The sequence below is a fragment of the Lasioglossum baleicum genome, chromosome 4 (assembly GCF_051020765.1).
Source record: "Lasioglossum baleicum chromosome 4, iyLasBale1, whole genome shotgun sequence".
Classification (NCBI taxonomy): domain Eukaryota; kingdom Metazoa; phylum Arthropoda; class Insecta; order Hymenoptera; family Halictidae; genus Lasioglossum; species Lasioglossum baleicum.
In genome coordinates, this window is record NC_134932.1 from 16,052,297 (window position 1) to 16,074,333 (window position 22,037).

The following is a 22,037-nucleotide window of genomic DNA, read 5'->3' on the forward strand; positions in this document are numbered from 1 at the left end:
ACAATTACATACAATCCTCGATTGAATGTTACACGTAAATTCATTATAAATCGATCTCTCATTATTTTCTCTGCCTTCTGCGTGTGTTCTGCATGGATGTTCCTGGCTTTGGATGTATGCGTGTAAACGTTCAAAACAACAAAAAAAAGGTTCTAATGAAACACAACTCTACTAGTTTCCTTCTTTTCTCTTTCTCTCTCCTTTTGTTCGTACACTTCCCGGAAATGTTTCAAAAAGAAAAAAAGAGAAAAAGAAAAGCCTCGATCACACACTCACCGTGTCGTGCGACGGTCTCTCTCGCGGAGGAAAAAAATTTGTGAGTGCGAAATCTCGGTTTATCTATTTTTTCTTTTTCTTTCGACGGATTGTGCCCTTTTCGGTTTATTACGCATTCTTTTGACGAAGTCTGCTTTATCCATGCGTGGGCCAAGAGAAAGACAGAGAGATAACTGGGATAGGAAGCTGCGGAACTGGATGGTGTCGGGTGGTGGTAGCGGTGTGTCGGTGATGATGGGAAACGAGGGAAGACTAACGAGAGATGAAAGGCAAAAAAGGGAATCGGCGGTAACGTGGAAAATAACGGGAAAAGCGTGGATTGTTCGAACGATAATTAGAAGGAGACTCGAAACTGGGAATGAAAAATCACACGGAAATGAAGATGGAGACCAAAGAGACCTGGGGAGGGCGCCGGGCCCCTCTCGTACAGTTTGTTTTTCACGGTCTCCCTTTTTTTACGTGGACATTCTTATTCTTGGACCATAGGAACCCTTTCGAAAATGTGCATGCAAGTCAAACAGAAAACTTAAAATTAATAATTAATATGCAGACGGTCGCCGTTTCTGTCTTTTCCTTTTCCTCAAACAAAAAATTTGATCTCTCTCTCTCTCTTTCTATATATATATATAAAACAAAACAAACTAAAGAACATATCTCTACTTTCTGTCCGAACGAGTTTTACAGCAAGAGCTGTTCGCTCTTTTTTTCCATCTCCCCGCTTGTTCGAACCTTAATCGAAAAAGCTTGCGCACATTTTACGGCCAAAATAAAAAAAAAAGGGACGAACAAAAAGTAAACGAATCGAGAAGGAGATACTTTCTCGCCTCTGTTCGATAAAACTTCTTCCATTCTCCGCTCCGTTTCAATAATTAGTATTCGATATATAATTGTTCTCCTTTAATAGCATTCTTTTCGTTATTTTTTTTGTTCCAACGCGCTTACATCGAAATAGACTTCTTTATTTTTTAGAGTTACACAGTTTTAATAAAAATTCCTTCGGTTTCACGCTGCGTTTCGCTTTCGTTTTCACGTCTTTTCTTTTTATTTTCCCGTTTTCACAAATACTCCCTTTCTCTCTCTCTCTCTTTCTCTCTATCTCTCTCGCTCGCTCTCGCTCTCTCTCTCTCTCTCTCTGCTCTCTATAATATTACATTTATTTACGTTTCTCATTCTCTTCGTTTACCAGCTTTAATTTATAATTTGTGAGGAATTGTTCTCGTCGAGCAAGTGTCGCTCTCGCTAGATGATCACGGTGCATCTCTCTCGCTCACGCGCTCGCCAATCTGCGTCTATTTCACGCTCTTCGTTCCCCTTGTGTGTTTCACCTTAATAGTAAGAATTATCATAATAATAGTAGTTAATAATTAATATTAGTAGTAGTAATAATAAAGTTCCGACGAATTTTGCCGAGGTACGAAGGGAATGAAGCGGTTATACATCGAAAAATCTCTCTTACGGCGTGTCCGAAACAGTTCTCTATCCTCGTGTAATTTCACAATGTCTTAGTTAAACGAATTTTGAGGGCGGGAACAACGAACTTGCGTACGTTGATCCGCGCCCGATTCACCGAAAAGCAAAAGGGACGCAGGGACGGCGTGTGAGCGTTACAAAAATTCTGAAAAAGACGCTCGCGGATCGACGCGTCTCGCCCGATCTCACCTGTATCGTTCACCATTTTCGTTTCTTTTTTCCACGTTACTGTTTTATAGTCTCCTATGCTCGCGCGCAAATCGAAATCTCCCTTCTACTCTGTGTATCTTTATAAATCGTTCCTTCTGACTCTGTGTGCACGTACAATGATCATCACCTGCGTACATGTTCCATGATGAATCTGTGTGAAATCGTCGGCTTTTTTTTCACCTTTTCTCATCGATTTTCCTTCTTCTTCGACTTTATCTTTACAAAAAAAAAAAGAGACAAAAACAACACAACGGCATTTCTACTATTCCCATTCTATTTTAACGCTAATATGTAGGACAAAAAACTAACAGATTTTCGGTATAATAACAAATCGTCGTTCGCCGAGCCCGAGATCTGTCCGGAGAGTCTCTGCCGACGGCGGGAGAGTCGAATCATTTTTTTTTCGGAACGGCCGGCGAAAAGCGTTGCGAACGCGACGTGTGTATATCGTTGGACCGGAAGTCCACCGCGGACATGGCCGTTCCACGTTCTCTCCTACCGTTGTTCTCGAGTCACTCTCGAGCGAAATCGGCACGACGAAATATATAACAGGTTATCGGCTCTGGCGACCATAGCTCTTGATTTCTCACGGATCGCTTCCTAGATGGACTCTCTATAGCGCTCGCCTTTATCCAGAGAACGCAACGATTTCTCTGCATCGTCTCCGGCGCGGCGGTCTGCGTCTCATCGCTTACATACTGTCGCTCGTAACATATACATACATCACTGCTCTGTCCAGCATCTAGCATTCATCGTTACGCATCGGGTAGACCAACGGGAACACGGTCACGAAGCAATACTTATTGCTGTTGTCGGGATTTACAGGGTCTGGCAGTGACGTTAATCAGTTAAAAGTTCGGATGACGATGAGGAACACTGTCTCGACGGTCTCCACCCGTGTCAGGATCTTTGTTGAAGCCTGGACATCGTTCAGGCGTCGACATAGTGTGCCTCTCGTTCGCCTAACACGGTGTTCAGTCGCGTGGTCTTCGAGACGCCGTAATGGTTTACGATCTATGTTGTCAATGGCGGAAACATGACAGCGGAGCGAATCAGCTCCGACGGCGAAACGATCTCTGAGAAATCAGGAACTCCGGTTACTTCACACTATATACATCGAAAAGAGAGAGTCACCGCGTTGGCGAGCGATCAACCAGGAAAAATCGATCGTCGATCGCCGCGACGCGACGGCTCTGCCCCTGACAGAGCTCGCGAACACAATAATTCTATTTCAATAATTGTTTTATCATCACTATTTCACGTTCAACTATTTCCTATGGTGTAATGAAAGGGGAGTGGTTTTCTTTCGGGCGGGGTTTGGGGTCTCGGCATGATCAAATGTCTCCTCTCTTCTTCGTCTCCATTCGCTACTACCTTGCTCGCTTCTCTATTTAACCAGCGATCACCCATCTATTGTTGCCTCAGAGCCACGTCTCGTCGTCGAAATCACCGAACGAAACCGAAATTCGGTAAAGAAAATTAACGGGGACCGATCGGATCGATCGACAGCGACCTTGACAGCGGGAGAGAATACAGTTTTCTAATGGAAAATGTCAAACAACCCGGCGGTCCTGTCGATCTCGATCGATTCCGAACGAAATTTGCATGTCCTGTTCACTGAAACAGTGCATGATTTATGTCGACAATGTTATACAGGGTATAAACGAAAGAAAGAAGAAGTTCGTGCGAATACATGTTCGATCAAGACCTTGCTAGAAACGCTATGATAGAATAATTCAAAACTATTCAACAAGTTCCCCTATAAATTCTCTGTCTGCTTTGAGTTTCGAAAAGTTCGTGAGTATCACAGCATTTCACAAATTATTTGATCTATTCGCAGTACACTCTGTACATTTTCGAAATGCGTTCAAGAAAACCAAACAAAAGAAAATGGAAAATTCCGACAATCGAAACGTGGTTCATCGTTTCTATTTCCATTGATTTTCCCTCCCACTCTCTCTCTCTCTCACTTTCTCTCTCTCTCATATTCTCTCTCTCTCTTTCTCTCTATCTCTCTGTCTATCCTACCGTATCCCTGGTGGTATCGTTTTCGGGAAACGAATCATCTCTGTTTCCCAATATGACTGGATAGATTCTGCGCTCTAATAATGCGTGTAAAAATTGAGGTACGGTGTATCTGTTTAGCTTGCAGCTTTGAAATTTGCGAGGTAGTTTGTGTGGGGGCGCGTCGCGATGGTCGTGGCCGTTGGGCGTCGTCGTCCTCGGGTTGCGCGCTGATTGTTAAGGCCGTTCCGTTTCGGTCCGGTCCGGCTCGTTCCTCGCATCTCTCGGTTAGAAAAGTAGAAAAATGAAACACAACGCGGATGGTTCACGGAACGATTATCGTGGCGACGTCGTTCGGCTCGACTCGACTCGACTCGATGCGAGAGATCGACCGCAAGACCGAACACGGGGGTATAAAAACGGTTTAGGGGTGTGGGTGGAGGAGGACGACGACACGGGGTTTGTGTGTGGCTGCGTCGAAGTTCGTGACGCGGACCCGCCGTCGCGGCGACGCCCTTTTAAAAAACAAAATTCCCGTGGTCTATTGTAACAACTATTGCACTTATGATTTGTATCAATTATGTCACACACGCTATTGTCGATGCGACGTCGGCACGTGTGTCGATTATGTTTACAGATAACTGTACTGCGTATATCGTTCAACAGCGGCATTTAAAAAAAAAAAAACAAAAAAAAAGAAAAGAAAAAAAGGCGGAGAAAAAGATTGGAGAAAGACTGTTCTTCGCGTTCTCTCTGGACACTATGCGGAATTACATTCGCCAGTTAAAATCCTTAGCGTATGTTTATTTTAATAATAGGTACGTTTAAATGCCATCAGGTTTCCATATTATTATAATATGTTATCTCGTATTCTATTATTATTATTAATATTATTATTATTAGTAATATTATTCCTCATCGCTCCCAATAGTTCTTTCTGTCGCTCTATCTCCCTTCTCGCGTGACCTCTAATCTATCCTCCCTTTTTCTCGCTTTATCTCTATTTTATCTCTTTTTTTCCTCTCTTCTGCAAATATTATTTTCATCGGTTTAAAAAATAAAACAAAGAAAAAATTGACAAAATATATATGACGTATTATTACGGTGTAGATATATATAATATCTATATATAATATAACTTTCTATGGTAAATCTGGTTTCGTTTAATAACACTCTTAAACGCTTATTACAGGCGGAGAGAATCGGTCTCTTTTTTTTCTTTTTCCTTCGTCTTCTTTCTTTCTACCTCTTGATTCCTTCAGGTTCACATATCATGCATTGTTTCCCGTTTTTGTTTTTTTCTTTTTGTTCTTGCATGCGCGACGGTTCTTTCCACGTTACGTTCGCGTGTGTAAATTGTGTATATATAAATATATATATGTATATATAACATCTATATATATTTCTATTCAGAATACGTGTACACGTATGCAAGGTGCTGTATGTTTGCTGACGGACTTATTTGTTCGGAAGAAGATGTTGACAATTCTGCACATCAAATAAAATCATTCAATGTTCCTTGTTCACCATCCACTTTTGCCTATTCCGTTTACACGCACGGCTCTGTTTGCTCTTCTGTTCTTTATTCGATCAACTTAGATTTTTTTCCGTTTATCTTCGCTGTTCCTTCCTCGTAACGTTCTGCTTGTTCTTATCCCCCCCCCTCTCTATCTATCTAGCTATCTATCTCTCTCTCTATCTCTCTTTCTGTATTCCATTCGGAGTCTCTCTACGATTTTTCGTGATCAATCGGCTGCTTTCCACTTTCGTTTTCATTGAAATGACACAGGGCAATTCCTCACGTTCACCTACTAATTTTATAAACCAAACGCGTTCCGTTTAGCGGGCGTTCTCCCTCCAGATGAGAAACTAGAGACAGTCTTTTTTTTCTTGTATACTTTTGACAATTTACCAAAATTTCTTTACTACCCGAAAACACTTCGAAACATTCCTTCGAACAATTTAGTCTAACAATTCCGAAAAATATTCCTGGACGAACGATCTTTCCCACGGTCGAACCGAGAAAAATGAGACACTGTTCCCCGGACGCCGACGAGAATTGCTTTTTCGAAGCAGAAATTTAGCGTCTGGAGGGAAGCGACCCGCTAAATGTAGTTTTTTTTCATATATTTTTTTTTCACTGCCTTACATGCCTATGTACTTTAACCTCTATGTTTTCTGTACTTAATGATTATCCATATAGTTATGTAGTTTAAACTTTAAATATTAGCCACTAAAAACACCATAGAATTTTTCTTTTCATTTTTTTTTTTTCGATCGAAAAAACTTTATGCGCCATATCTACACAATCGTGTTTACACGTGTGAGTCCGTGTGTGACTGTGTGTTACGTGTAACCGAGAGTTTGTACGCGCATTTGTATGTACGTGTGCGTGTGTATGTGATCGTGTGCGCGATGGTGATGTCCGAAAAAAGGTTCACGACAAATCGATTGAATTAATCAAGGAAAAAAGAGAGTACAGGCTAAAGAATTTGTCGATTCTCGCAAAGACGATAATCGGTAAAAGAAGTCGAAGAAATTTGAGGGAGCAAAGAGTTTAAAATCAAGGTAGGACGATAATACAATGATTCGATAAAACGTAGAACAATAGCGAAATTCTTGAGGAAAAGAACTGAAACGCAACGACGCATAAAAATCATTTCTCCGAGTTACCAATCCAATTTATCGATCGTTCGCGAGTAGAAAACCGGGAGGTGAATGTTGTGTCCTCGATCTTGTGTTTGTCTTTCATTTTTCTCATTTTTGTCCCCTCTATCGAAAATTCCCGTTCATCGTGCTCGGTCATTTTTTATTACCGATGCTGTTACGATGTTGTTAACTTTGTCATCGTTACACGCCACGAATTATTACAGATGCATTTCCACCGCGTTAGGGTTACACCTATCCCTTCCCGTTTTTCGGATACTCAAACAAAAGAATTAAACAAAAAAAAATAAGAATAAGAAAAACACACTGGGTCTCGACGGTATCGTGTGGGAGTGTTGCGAAGAAAAACACTTGTGGAGGTTAACTAAAAAAGAAAGAAAAATAAAATAAAAAGAGGAGAAACGTATTTTGAATAGTAGACATCATTAGAAATTTACGAGTTCCTCGGACCAAGAAAAAAAAAGAACGAGCTCTCCTCTCTCTCTCTCTATCTACGCGTGTGTGTATGCGTGTACATGTGTGTGTGTGTGTGTGTGTATTTGTGTGTGTGTTTGAATCCCTTTTTCGTCGTTTATGCCATCTTGTTCACGGAATTCACGAATGTAGCAAGAAAAAAAAATAAATCATTTTCATCATCATCAAATCATCGAAGACACAAAAGAATATATAGCGGTAATAGTAGTAATAGATAGTAGTAATAGTAGTGTAGTAGTAGTAATAGTATAGTAGTAAATAGTAAAGTATTCGATAGTGGTAAGTGATTATATAGTTAGAAGGTTTTTTCCTTTATAGTAGAATAGTAGCAATTAAAAGTAAACTAAAGTAGACAAAAAATGAATTAATTACGGTGAAATTATCGTAATCGTCGGAGGGGCGTTTCGCCTTCGTCACGGCACGTCCGGTCAGCCTCCATTTCACTTCTTCTTCTTCTTCTTTTTCTTCTTCTACTTCCTTCATTTTTTTTTTCGTCTTTTCTCACGATTTTTATCTTTTCTGGTGGTTCGATGTTTAAACATTCACGTACTTACGTATACGTATTTATATGAATTCGTATAAATCAACTCGGAACGGTCGTGACGAAGGCTTGCGTGTCCCGCGCTAGCGCAAAAATTAAAACAAAAAAATCATTATACCCAACGTAGCGAGTGCGAAGCAAATGCAAGCGCGGAGGCTGTCTCCGTCGGCAATGCGCAACCTCTATATTATTTATTATTTTAATCAAGAAATAGAGTGTTGTTTCCATTCAAACATGTGTTATCATCCAGGTAACAACTTTATCGCTTGTATATCTCTTTCATATTTTCTCATCTTTTTGTTCAAGCATTATTATTATTATTATTTATTATGATCGTCGACGTTAATTATGTGTGTCTCTATTTCGTATCGTTTTCTTTTTTTGCGTGTCTCGGAAGGACCATTATCCTTCGGTCGATCATCAGCGAATGATCGTATTGTAGAATCGTACCTTCGCGTTTTTTTCGTGGTTTCGTTCTGACAGCAAAATTTGCGAGTGGTTTTTTTTTTGCGCACAAAAACGGCGTCGTGCCGTTTCTATTTCCCATTGTGATCAGTTTCCCATAATGATTCGGGTTTCATTATATGCATGCAACCATCTTTTACAAACATGGATCTCCTACTATATATCTCTCTCTCTCCTCTCTCGGTGACCCACTCTTCGCGTTTCCTCTTCATCTATCAATCCCCTCTGCTCACCTGTCCCTTACTCTGTCTCTTACTCTCTTCTTCTCTATCTTTCTGCTAACACTCCCTCGATTATAAATCCCGTACGATAGATCGGCGTGCGTATAATAATGTCTACGCGTACATCACTAGATCTCTATATTTATATATAACGTATGTATAATATAGTATGCGTGTGAGTTGTTGCAAGTATGCGCGTAAATAGGATACATTTTCGTTTTCCCATTGTCTTCTCTTCGTTTTCTTTTTCTTGCGTCTCGTGTGTGAAATGCATCGCGGTTGAATGAAGTAGAGTTGGTTCAGCGGTTTGCTTAAAGGTCGCCCAGGCGCTGTGCACAGGGTCGTACCCGGATTCTCCCTTAATTATTCGTGTCCTTTCGTCGGTTCTCTTCCATCCCCGTTGCTCTCATCGTCTATGCTCTAAAACGTATACAATGTACATACACATCTATCGGAAAAACGAAAGCCGTCCACTCTCTGACAATTCGGATTAGATGATTCCGGTATAACGTTCTGCTTCCTATCCTAACGTAGAATTCTCGTTCGATCGTGTGCGCGTTGACCGTTTGTTACAGCACGTTTTTCTTCTCCGTGTGGTTTCTCTCTCTCTCTCTCTCTTTCTCTCTCTCTCTCACTCACTCACTCAATGTTCCGCGGCATCGTTCTCACGGGAGCGATTCTTCTTTTTCTTTCTCTCACCAAAATCCATTTTCCTCCCCCCCTAAAAAACAAAAACAGAAAGAAAGCAAGAAGGAACGAAAAAACGAAAACATTCGTTTCCCCATTCTCTTTCGGGAGCAGAGGAAAATCTCTTCGACGCCACGCTACGCCGGCCACGTACTCTTCCGCCACGCCGGACTTTCGGCGAGAAGGTCGATATCCTAGGACCGACGTGCTCTATTCTTTCGTTGGCAATTCCAATCTACCACGCAGATAGACCGGCTCCAACGCTGTCCCGCATATGTGATCGGTTACGGTTGCCTCATTCGATCGAGAATACATCGAGCCTGAAGAGTCCTGAATAACCCATTACGAGCTTCGAACGATTCGCGCTGCCAATCTAAAAGACAATAATACGTGTTCACTTGTTTGTTTTAGAATTTGATCCTTCGACGCGTGTTAACCACATCATCGCTGAGTAGTCTAAACAGTCTTAAGAATGATGGTCTCTTCCGCAAGTGGTAAATTAAATGGTCCCGTGATCACATCCGGTCTCCGATGTTTCTTCGCGTCGAATTCTTTCCTGAATCTCTCTGAATCATAATCACCTCTTCTCACTTCTGCATCCTCTTCTGTAGCCACTGTTCAGCGGATCCAAAAACATCTATTACCTAGATCCCCCGTGATCTCTCGCGAAAAAGAATGAACGGAACCGATCGGTTTAAAGATCAATTAGTTCTCTAATCGTTTTTCACTATTTCTCACCGTGTACCTGCTCTATCTCGTGTGCGTGTAACCAAGTGTGTAACAGTGTACGTCTATGTATGTATGCATGCGTTCGGCAGAAAAATCTATGGAGAGAAAAAAAAAGATTGAATTGGCGAACGGGTTAACAGAACGACATATCATATCGTGTTGAGGGAACAAACGTGTAAACCGAACAGGAAAACGATAAACATGTATAAAATATCTGTAGAATTAAATAAAAATAAAAAGAAGCAAATAGATCGCGCCAACAAAGGAACGCAAAACGAATGAATCTTAACGATCACTATTGCTATTATTATTGTTACAATTATCATTTAAAACAAAAAAAAAGAAAAGAGGAGAACCGGAAAACCGAGCTTTTGACACTATCAGCTTATGCTTATTTCCTCTGTCGAAAGAAAGATGTCACAATACATGTCAAACTGTTCGAGGGATAATTAAAAAGGTTAAAAAGAAAGACGCGCGAACTATACACGTGTATTGAACCTCTCCTCTGTTTTTGTATTTCCTTCTATCCCCCCTCTTTTGTTTTTGGTGTGCCTCGCAGCATCGCTTTTCTCAAATTTTTCTTTTCTCGTCCCTCTTCATTCTCCTGTTTCCTTTTCCCCTGCTCCTGTATCTGTAACACTAGTGTGTATAACTTATGCGGTAGCGAATGAATGTGAAGCCGATCTTGCCTGAAGCCTCTCTGTATAAATCTGTGTTCAGCAATGTGAGTACGGTGAGCTCGAAAGGGTGTTGCGAATTCTTTTTAAACCGTCTTCGTCATCATCTTCGTCTTCCCGCTCTCCGGAAAATACACTGATATGACAGAACACCCGAGGATCCTCATAACTAGGGGATATCTCTAAATCCCTATGTATTAATCTTGTCTTCTCATTGTTCCCTGTGTGTACATCATCTGTCGCATCGATGGCAGTGAATCTTCATCAAGTTGAACACGAGTTGCAGGTGTCTCTGTGCCAATACTTAGTTTAGATCCTGGGTGTTTGTATCCATCGATAAGTGTTGGGTGCCATGAACAATTTTCCTGATGTCGAGGCGAGAGCAACGACAACGATGACGACGACGCCCAGCGTTAACAAGTTCGGACATGGCTCCCTTACCTTCAGTCTCGTCGAGGTTCAACGGACATATCGATACAAGAAAGACTCGTCTTCATTCGCTTCGAGCCACGCAATGGCGGCCAATGGATCTCCTATTTACCACGGATTCGTTTCCTTTGCATGTTCGGTTATTAATTACTCTCATATATAATACTACTTCTATTTGTTGTGAGGTGTCATTGTCCCATATTTCCGATATTGTGTGTAGCTTTACAAAAATCTACAAATAGATCTATTTACAACAAGTGTATAATGTATATAAGTGTTTACTATATGCATACAAGGTTCTTTCTCGTGGGATCTGGGGGGTGGGGGCAAGGGGTTACTCGGGAGGGGGCTAGGGGCTCTAGGGAAGGGGTGGTAAATGTAAATGCAGTGTAGAGAATAAGTTAGATACCCGCGCGGTTTTCTCATAATGCCCATTATTGGCAACAATAGGATAATAATAGATAATATATTAAGACTCCGTTGAAACGCGTCTCACTCCATATCTCTGTTTAAAGCCATCCTCTCTCTCTCTCTCTCTCTCACTTTTTCTCCCTCACATTCACACGAACGCACACCCTCTAACCTGGGAACTATGCTTAGATCACCTTACGATTAGATTATGTTTCGTTCATCCTCCGTTTCACGTTTCACGGACACGTCTCGCGTCTCATTCGCGCGATCATTCGCGCGTTCTTACAGTTACACACGTTCATCCCTTCATCAACCTTAACGTCTCCACTGACACAACACGCCTAAACTTATCCGATATATTATCTGTTTAGCGATATCACTTGAACCTGTCACATTAACAATGCCCAACTGTATACAATAAGGCCCTCGTTTACCGCCGCCGTCAACACCGTTCAGAACCGTTTCGCAATCCAGACTCGATCACCCGATCAAGACATCTTGGGCTCGTCCCGTCGACGAACCTCGAACAAGACGAGAGAACATCCTCGGGACGAGTCGTCGTTTCGTCTCGCTCATTTCTAGGCAATTGTATCGGTGTCGTTCGATACCGGTCAATCGACAGACGAAGTAGCAATTCTCGAACAACGCCTAGAAATGAACGGCGTCTGGACCACGAGGTATCATCGTCGCCCATCGTCGGCGGCTTTATCGCGATCCTAAGAAATCCGGCTGCCGCTCAAGCCCGAAATAATCCATCACCGTTGGTTTCCCGGTGCTACATTATTTCGGGCTTCGGCGGGCGCTTCCTCTCTATCCCTCTTTCCAGCTCTTGAAAAAATCCGTGCGCGACCCTCCCTTGTCATCTCCGCGAACGACAAAAATAGTAATCGCCGCGTGCACGCGCGCAACGCGATTAGTGTTCAAGTCGTGTATATCCGATAATAATTATTATCCCTTACCACTATTTACTAGTCGTTTATCACTATTAAATATTTATAAAGAAATGAGTAAGAAGTGCTATGGTTTAACCTGCTGAATGGTCGCTGGCCAGAGTGATGACGGACACCGATCCGCCACACCCGTGACCGTTTTTTTTCTCGTATAATCGTTTTGCTATTGTTAAGTTGCACGCGAAACGATTCCAATACCATTGTTTAGCGCAACTTAGTATCCTTAGATCATCCGTCTGTTTCGTGTTGCTACGTTTACGGTACGTGGAACTATATAACAGAACCATCCTGGACCAATTCAAGATGGCCAAGTGGTGCGTAACGAAGACAGTTTCGAACAGCGCCCATAAAGAGAATGGATTTTTACTGATTGCTGTATCTATCAATTCTACGATCATTGTTGAATCGAATGGTACAATCGTTTCGCGTAGACATCGACAACGGTGAAAGCATTCTTTAGCAGCGGCGATGATGTCTGTTTGTCTCTATCTATCTGTCCTCTTCACTGTTCTAGGTAACGAAACAGCAATCGGTAAATTGTCGTTCGATCGGTGACTGGTCCAACGTACGATCGAACTCGACGATTCTATCGGTCGATGAAATTTAGTTTGATTTGTTTCTCAAGATTGTCAGGAAAAAGAGGGCCGAAATTTGGGATGTGGATATTTACATTCGAGAGCGTACCACGTGCGTGTGGCGCGAGTGTTTCCGTTCAAATGTTCGTTTACGTCGAGCGAATTTGCTGATCGAACTATATGAGAGATGTGTTCGACTGTGTCGTCTACAAACGTGTGCGCGGAAATGGAAGATCCTGCTTTCTTTTTTCACTTTTGTTCTCCTGGCTGGCCCCAGCAATGATCGTGTATGTTTGTACATCCTTCTGTGCCATGTTTACCCATCGAAAATGTTGCCGCGAATCGCGTAGCTGTTACGCGTTAGACGCGCTCTTCTCTTTCGCGTTCGGCGAAATTCGTTTGTGCTTGCGTGGTTTTCCTGGATCGAGAGAACGACGCGACGCGACGCGGCGGTCTGTGTCTCTGTTCTCTCTCTCCCTCGGCTCTTTGTTGATCCATCGTCGAGCCGGTTATCTTCTGTGAACGATGATTTTTATGTTTTATCCCCCGATTTTTGTTTCTCTGTTTCGTCGGCTGTGGTAGATGTGAATCTCGCTTCTCCGTCGCGGATCCAAGCGAGTCCTTGAGAAATGGATATCGTAAAAAACCGTACAAAAGATCGCGTTATTCTACGTAGTAAGAACATGTTAAAAAGGTCGATATAAGTTTTAACAACAGTCGTCGGAGATACGTTGACGATATTCTGGACGTTCGTAGGAAAAGAAAGAAGCTTTCCCTTTATGTTTCTATTTTTTTTTTTTCACCCCCCTGTTTCTCTCGTCGCATGCTCGTCGAGGCTCGCATACGATCGAATCCAACACGTTGCGCACGGTTTCAAACTTCCGATAAAAAAGATATTGGTGTCTGTTTACTTCGTCAGAAAAATTGTAATACTCTGGTCTTCAATGATTAAATTTAAATTTACGTTTTTTTGGCGTTTTTCTTTTTTAGAAAATGCTCGATACGATCTTCTCGGTTTCTTTCGTTTTCGTTTTATAAATTCCTCTCCTCGTTTCGCCGGATATATTTGTGTTTATTCTTAACTTAAGCCCCGAGCTTACTTTAATTTCCTCAATTCTAAATCGATAAACACGATTTCCTTTTCCTCGGTAAAATATTCTAGAATACTAACATTTAGATTTAGCGATAAATCGATTTTGTACATTTGTTTGTTGGTATTTTGTTTTCCTTACCCAAGTAGATTAAGTTACTATCCCCGTCTCATCTTAATTCACGCGCATAATAATTTATAACGTTAAAAATCTTCGTTTTCTCTCTTCAATTAAGTTATTCATTATTATATTAATAATTTCTACTTAGATCATCATTTTTCCTCAATCTTTTTTTTTTCTTCTCTTTGTTACTTTGATTTGTACATTCTTCGAGAGCGAGGGTGCTTGCCCCTCGCCCGCCTTCAAAATCTGACGTATCTTTCCTTCTTTCTCTCTACCCTTCCTTTATTTGGCGTTAGAAGTGCTGTGCTTGAGGAATCGTCCGAAAAAAGTAGTTTCTTTTTCGTTTTCGTATTTGTCGCGACGGCTGTGCTTTTCTCTTCCGTGTAGACAGAGTTTGCTGTTGTCGTTGTTGTTGTTGATGATGATAACCGTATGCGTTCAGTTTTTCCCGAATTCATATCCGAAATTTGCCTTCGTTATCCTCCTTTCGTGATAGGGGTGCAAGAAGTGTGAGCGAGCAATGAAGTCTTTGAGGGTGTCTTGAGTTTCTCTTCGTTCTACGCTACAAACTCCAAATGTATCTTCCAATTTTTCTCCTTTTCTCCAGTTCCGTTTGAAGTGTCGGCTCGAACATTGTTGCGCAACGAAAATAATCAATCAAAGATCGATGAACCAGCGAAAGGTATACAATGTTTTCACACACCGCGGGGTAGATTACGGATTGCGAACTTTTTCGTTTCTTCTTCTTTTTCATATTTTCTTCTTTTCTCGTTTCTTCGTACGTACATGTTATCTTTCTACCAAAAAGAGATATTCCGAAAAAGGGGTGGGGCGATGATTTCTCGTTGTCGGTACGAAGTCTGTTTCGCCCGCGACAACGACACATTCTGCTGAAAAGAGCGATTGTGTTGTCTCGTACTCGCGTCGTGCTTTCTCTCTGACTTTTCTCACTGAGCAATTTTGACTGGGTTCGGCCGAAATAAACAATTCAATTTCATAACGTATATTCACGTGTGTGTGTGTGTGCATCGTTTCAGGAAAAAGGAGCGTCAAGTGATCTCGAAATAGCGTAAATGATTTTTTAGTTTTTTTTTTTCGTTTGTATGATTAAAGCAAATCTGTTCTTCTATTTTTGTTGCTGTAGTTAACAGTAAGTTGTTTTCGTGTTGTTGTTGGTAACGGTGACAATGATAGTGGCAGATGTTCCCTTCCGTGTTACATATCTTTATTTTCTAGCCTGTTCTTTTGTTTCTTCTTAATCGTTTACTTTGCTCTTGTAGTTCTGTATGAAACGGCTACTGGGTATTTGTTCTGCTTGGTCTTTTGACGTTGCTGTGTGCGTTACTGTGTGTTTGTCTCTTGGCACTTTCATCGTTTCACATTGTTTCCTTTTCTATAAATTGTTACTTTATTTTATTCCTTTCCTTTTATGTTTCGTTCTTTTTTTTCCTCTTTCATTAAATATTTACGCTTGATAAATAAACACGGCGGCGAAAGGCTGCGGGCGGGGAAGGCTTTTCAGGCAGCGACGAAGACGAGAAAAGAAAAAATCGTGTCGCATAAAACTGCGAGCCCGATCGTCCTGTCGCTCGCCATCGAAGATGACACGTCCTCGCCGAGCAAACCTGGCACCACCGTTTTCTCCAAATATATTAAATATATTATACAATTTATCCGACTAAAATCTCCTTTATTCCCCCCCTGTGACGAGCAACAGACTCGCACAGCGCAAAAAGCTGCGCGCCGTCTCATCCACTTTTAAATCTTCGTCTCTCTCTCCCTCCGTTCTTTTTATTTTTCACTTTTTATCTCTTTTTCTCATATTTTTTACGAAAAACACTTCGCTTCTTCTCTTTCCTCCTCCTCCTCTTCATCTCTCTCTCTCTCTTATCTCTATTTAAAAACATCGTCCTCTCTTTTTTTCTCCCCTCCCCCAGTATATATATACCCGCTTTTCCTTCATCTCGCCTCGCTTTCAGCATCGTTAAAATTCATACAGTTATTAGAAAACATAATGGACATTAGCGACATCGAAAGCGAGGCGGGAAGGAAGGAAAAAAAGAGAGAACGATAAGTTAAACGAAAAGTCATTATAAAACATTTAACAAAAAAATTGAATAAGAAAGATTCTGTTGGATCCCACCAACAATGTATCAAAAATAAATTCAGTATCTAAGATTGAGTTGCATGCCACAATCCAATCCTTGCTTGTTCTTTATCACGTTCCTATCCCTGTCTCGCATGTAGCTTTTCCGTTTTTTGATGTTATTTCTCGTTGTCTTTCCAAAAACATTATCGCGCCTCTTCCTTTTCTGTCCGTTCTTTTCCGCATTGTCGATCGTAGCTCTCATTCGGCGCTCGTCTGTGATAGGCAGCGAAAAACAGAAAACTAGGGGACTGTGCGCTCCGAGCCCACTAAAGTCCCGCGTTCATATCTTTACTTTCACCTGTACATCGCCTCTTCCGACGGTGTAGCCAATGATACGATTCAATGCGCGAAATATCACCTCCCTCTGGTACCTTTTCTCTCATTCTCTTCTTCGCGACTAACGGAAGTTTTACACGTGATATAATCCTCTCTTCTAATCTACACGCTCCACTTACAAATGTGGATTAAACAATCTATCAGACTCATTTCTTAAACACCTCTATTTTTGAATTAAACGTATACCGCGATGTCATGCATTACAGCGACGGTCGGCCCTCCGTTGAACCGGAAGTGGTAAACGTTGAGTCAAGTGTTGACATCGTGCCACGAGAAAGCCCGAAAAATTGCAATCTTTGGAATCAAATGAATCGAATGATCGCGAATACTCGATTTCGTGGGGATTCACCGTGTCACGTAGCCGAGCATGCCAGTGCTTTGTTACTACATTGACTGTTCTTTCTTCGTTTTCATTGTCACTTCCATAGATCATCGAACGGGTCTACAAATCGCCCCCGTCTGCACGCTCGACTCGTTCCTCGATCGCATAAACGAACGAACGATCACTAGGGACCTGGACTTCCCGTTGGCAGAACATCTGTGGTCGGCACAGTCTACCAACCAGGGGTCCAGATTCCACTGCATGATTTTCGTGCGTTTTCACGAGCAACGAACGAAAAGAGCCAGCGGAATGTGCGAAAGAAAATAGAAAAGAACCCGGAAAAATGACAGAATTTACAAAAGGATCGCCGAAAGGTGGTAAGAATTTGTGTTGAACCAAAACCGCGATCGATGACCGTCTAATGCATGACATAAGGTTCCCTGCGAGATCCAAGAATCTTTCTTTTTCGTTTCTTCGATAAGCCTAAATTTCGCGCTTCCCTTTTGTCGTCTATATATGCCTAATCAGTAAATTAATCGCTTATCAATTAATAGTATTATTCAACACTCGCACACTCACACGCTATTACATCCATGATAATAATGACTATAAAAGCAAGTGACAAAACTTGTCCAGATATTTCCAATTACATCCATGACAACGTAAAAATCCCTGAGAAAGTTTTGTCGTCTTCGCTTTTATAATCCATTTCCCACGTCTTTAATACATCTTCTGACCCCCGTGTCTTCGCTCGCGACTTCTTGCTACTATTTCCTCGAGGGTGTTTATGCCCTGAATGGTCGCTTTTTCATTCTCTCTCGAACGTCCTTCTCGTAGCACGAAAAACGTGTAGCGGTGCGCCCGTTTCGCGTGCATTACCCTCTTGTAGCACTCGCCGAATTCTCGTACGGCTTCGCGATCCATCTTATTTCTTCTTCCAAACGGAAGAACATGAAGATCACCGTAAACGGTTGATAGAGAGATACAAAGAAAGAAAGGGAAAGTGATTGAGATTGCATTTGGAAGAAGAAAGAAGATGGATCACGAAGCCATACGAGAATCCGCTTCCGTTTCATATAATCGTACTGTCGTTTGTCCGACGTCAATAACCACTCGTCGAATCCCCGTGGACTTGTAACACGTCCCCGATACCGCCATCCCCCTCGCGCTATGTTGGCTCTTACAAGGAACTTGAGGCGAGTTTGGCGCGGCGTGCGACGCCGCCCATCGCGCGTTTTCACTTCACTAATACGAAAAGAACTCATAATCGCTTCTTTGGTATTATAAAGGCGCAAGAGGGGCGCGTGGACGAGCGCCCCTTTGGGGGTGGGGGAGGCTGAAGAGTGTATGCTTCGAAAACTTTGTTGGCTTACGTCTAAAAAAACTGTAGACCGTTTTCGTTCGCATTCTTTCGGTATTCTTAATTAAAGAGTCCTGTTTTATCTATTCGTTCTCGCAATTGTTTTCCTCGGAGTTTCTGTTTTATGAAAAAACCTGTACCTAGGACAGTACTAGTTTTCCCTTTTTTGTTCTTGTGCAAGCAAACAAAGAAAGAGAAAAAACTGTCTTCCTTGTCGGTGCAAGATCGCGAGATGAACCGTATCGCCGCGACTTCCAATGGTCGCGCGAACGCACGGACACCAATAGTACCGGAAACGACGCGACTCATGTTCGCCACATTGTATTCGGCAGAATGTAAGTAGTAATAGTAAGTAGTTTTATTAGCAGTAGCAGTAACATGTATAACGTAATGTGTAATCGTTACTTTATCTTTTCTTTCCCACCCTTTCTCTCTTTCTCTGTATATTATTATAACTTTAATATTAGGTAGACTTCTTTAATCTTCTTCTTTTTTTTCATTAGATTAGTTGGTTTTCTTTATTCATTCTCTCGTTTCGCTTTTCATTATTATTAGTTAAATCTTTAACCGTTAATGAATGAGGTAATAAGGTTGTGTATGCTTTGTTTTTTTTTCTTATCATCGTATTCTATAGATCCGGTTTCATCGACGAGGTGGTTTCGTTAACGCTGCGAAATCGATTCGTTCGAGTATCACCCGTCGCTTCGACTCCGATTCGAGCGAACTCGCGACGAAACGCACGTGTCGCGCGTAGATGAGGTGAGAGAGAGAGCTGGTCTATGAACCTGTTTGTCTCTGTGTATCTTGTGGGTGTTGCATCGTATGATTGCGTCTCATCTCCGGCTACAGAAGTGAATTTCAACGTTATAAGCCTGCACAAAAAAAAAAGATGCGGCGGCAGGGAACGAACTTATGTCATCTCTCACATCGTCTCGCGCGTTACTTTTTTCTCCGAGAAGAGAAAATGCGCTTCCTCCATTTGGTTCTTCAAACACGGTGCTCGCGCGTCGCGTTTACTCGCGTTTGATAGCCGATACAGTTCAGAATCAACCATTTGATTCAGAGATGAACTAGTCGGATACAGAGAGGGTCGCAATCGATGACGATGATCAGCGAGCAATGAAAAATATTCGGTCGTTCCCCTCTAGTGAATTTACAATGCAATGAAATATGGTTAATTTGGCACGATGATGTTTTACTCGACAAAATATCTGTGTCAACGTACTCGTACAGCGCTCGATTAAAAAAGTAAACGAAAAGAGATAATCAACAAGCAAATGAACAACAAACAAAAAAAGACCGAAAGAAACATCATGAATCGCAACCCTCCGCGCGTCCGCCCAGTTCGTCTCTGAATCAAATGGATGATTTTGAATTGTATCGGCTACTCAATAGTAGCCACGCAATCGTGGCAGTTTGATATATCGATGGAAAGGTCTCGCTTGTGACCCACGGATGCACTGCGCGCATCGCTCGGCCGCTCTGCGAGTAATCTCGAAGGTTACGTGCCCCGCGAGAAGAAGGTTGTGGCACGTAGCCTCTCGTAGACGAGAGAATGTCAAAGCGACGAGGCCACCCCGGCGAATAAAACGGATTCTTTGAAGCGTTGGTTGGCGTCAGGTAATGTTTCAATGACGTTACTGATTTTGTGGTTGTTGCTGGCTGGATGGCGATGAGCTTGATTGTTGTTGCGTCGTTGTCGCGCCACCTTGCTGAGACGTAGCACTGCCGTCTCTTCGGGTACGAGGTCCACCCTCCTGGCTGCTACCACGACCAGCGCGAGAGCCTGCACCTGCTCCAGATGCACCGGGTTGAAGGACCATCGAGCGGATTCTTCTCTGTGCCGACTGTGAATTAGTGAAAATCTAGATTAGTTTCACTGATTGATTAATTGATCAGTTGATTTATCAACTGCCTCATCAGTCATGTGGATATGACAATTCTGTGTCCAGAATTACAAATGTATTCGCAAATCTAAAAGTAATGTAAGAGACACTGTGATTAGTAGACTGCGGATCTTTATGCAAAATAAAAAGTGTTCGCACTGATTGCAAAACACATGAGCCAAATAAAAATTGTATTCTTCTTTAAATTATCCTATTAAGCTGAATTGCATTGACGTGCTTAAATATTTTTAGCATGTCCACTGCTTTAAATTGTACGTACGGGGCACAATCAAATATAAATTTTGTATATAATATTACACAGAAAATCCGTAATATGGCAAACATTTTATATGGTTTTTACGTACCTACTTATAAATTTACATTCACGTTTTCAAAAATTCGTTTGCAAGTGCTTCATTGAGGCATAAAGAGAGAAGAAAATGCACAGACGGATTACCTGAACAGAGAAAAAGGGGCCAATTATGTGGACGGTGGCCTCTTCGTCGGCTGAAGGAGACGTTGATTGCTGTTCCGAAAGCTTGATAACACTTCCGGTTACGCGTTGCAATTCTCTAACGTTCTGTCCGCCTTTACCAATGATTCGGCCAACTTGAGCGCTTGGTACTAGAATTTCGATCGTTAGCCTAACGTCGTCGGTACCGGAAGCGAATCCTTCCTCTCGCATCTTTTCGAAGATCAAGTACTGTGCCTGAAAATTAACCACGAGTTCCTTAGTTAGCTATTTCAGCATGGGATAGTTGCAGAACGTCTTTCCAAATATTAGAAAAAATTTGTTGAAGATAGTCACGGGACCAACTTGCACTGACTGATCAAATGTGCCATTGGTACGGTTAAACCCTTCATTCTTTAATCTCCCTGCAATTTCAAGTAGATGCTTAGAAAATACGGCACCTCCTCAAATGACGCAGGATTATGAAAATTGTACTTCCAGTGTGCACTATTACGAGTTCGAGTATTTTTCCTTTGATGAAAACCGATACGAAAACTTTTTTACCTATCGAGGATTCGAACCACGCACCTTCGACTAGAAGGCAAACATCTAGTCACTGAGCCACAGAGGACTCCGTTTTCTTAATCGCAGGTAGAACGCTATGTCGCACTTCTTTTATACACTATACTTTTCCTTTTCTACTTTTAACGTCACAGTAGATATCATTTTAGTCAAGAGAATAGATACTTTTTACATTTTACAACACAAAATGATATTTATGTTCTATATAAAACCACTAAATTTTATTCATTAAATTTTCTTTCTAATCGATAATCGATCAAATTGTATACACCTGCAGTTCTGACATAAAATAAAGAGTTTCATATTGCAAGCTTCAAAAAAATAAGTACTACATTTGTTTAAAGAGTAGACACTGTTTGAATTTTTCAAAACCCATGTTCACGACTAAGACTGATTTTGTAGATATAGTATCATACAGATACTTGATTCAAAATCGAATTATACTCCAACCAATGTATAATTACAAGAATTACAAAAGAACATAGTCTACAGTTACTATTTTGATTAACAATGTTCATCATGTGTCATGCTCGCTTACCTTCCATTGAGATTCTGGCGATCCAACGATTGTGACTTTCCTCTCAGTCTGTTGCTCGGCTGGTTTGTCCTGTTCGAGTGGCGCGATTTTCACGCTTGCTCCAGAGAATCTGATCATGTTTCTGATGTGTGAGCCCCTGGTGCCAATTATGGCGCCTACGCTACTGTTGGGAATGTAAAGAAATACAGTTTCTTGAGCGTCCGCCGCGGGAACACCCTGCTGAGTCGGCAAGCTGCCTTGATAGGGATATGGGATGGGTCCCGAGCCGTACAAAGCTGGACCACGTGAGCTGTATCCCATGCCCGCAGTCGACATCATGGCCATTGGATGCAAACCAGGGAACATCATGCTCTGAGGCTGTAACAGGATCATTAAACCTCTTGTTAGCTTCCGCATCATCGAATTCTAACGTT

General features: G+C 41.8%; 1 protein-coding gene across 3 annotated transcripts in view; it reads right to left on the reverse strand.

The window, feature by feature from the left end:
• Positions 1–1,158: 1,158 nt before the first annotated feature.
• Positions 1,159–22,037, reverse strand: part of Imp (IGF-II mRNA-binding protein) — a 119,327-nt gene continuing 98,448 nt past the window's right edge. For all 3 annotated transcript variants that reach the window (XM_076422839.1, XM_076422840.1, XM_076422841.1), the window contains 3 exons: positions 21,625–21,981; positions 20,511–20,762; positions 1,159–20,014 (listed from right to left, as the gene is read on the reverse strand). In XM_076422839.1, coding sequence (XP_076278954.1) covers positions 19,805–20,014; positions 20,511–20,762; positions 21,625–21,981 — 819 coding nt within the window. In that variant the 3' untranslated portion in view covers positions 1,159–19,804. The remainder of the gene's footprint in view (positions 20,015–20,510; positions 20,763–21,624; positions 21,982–22,037) is intronic.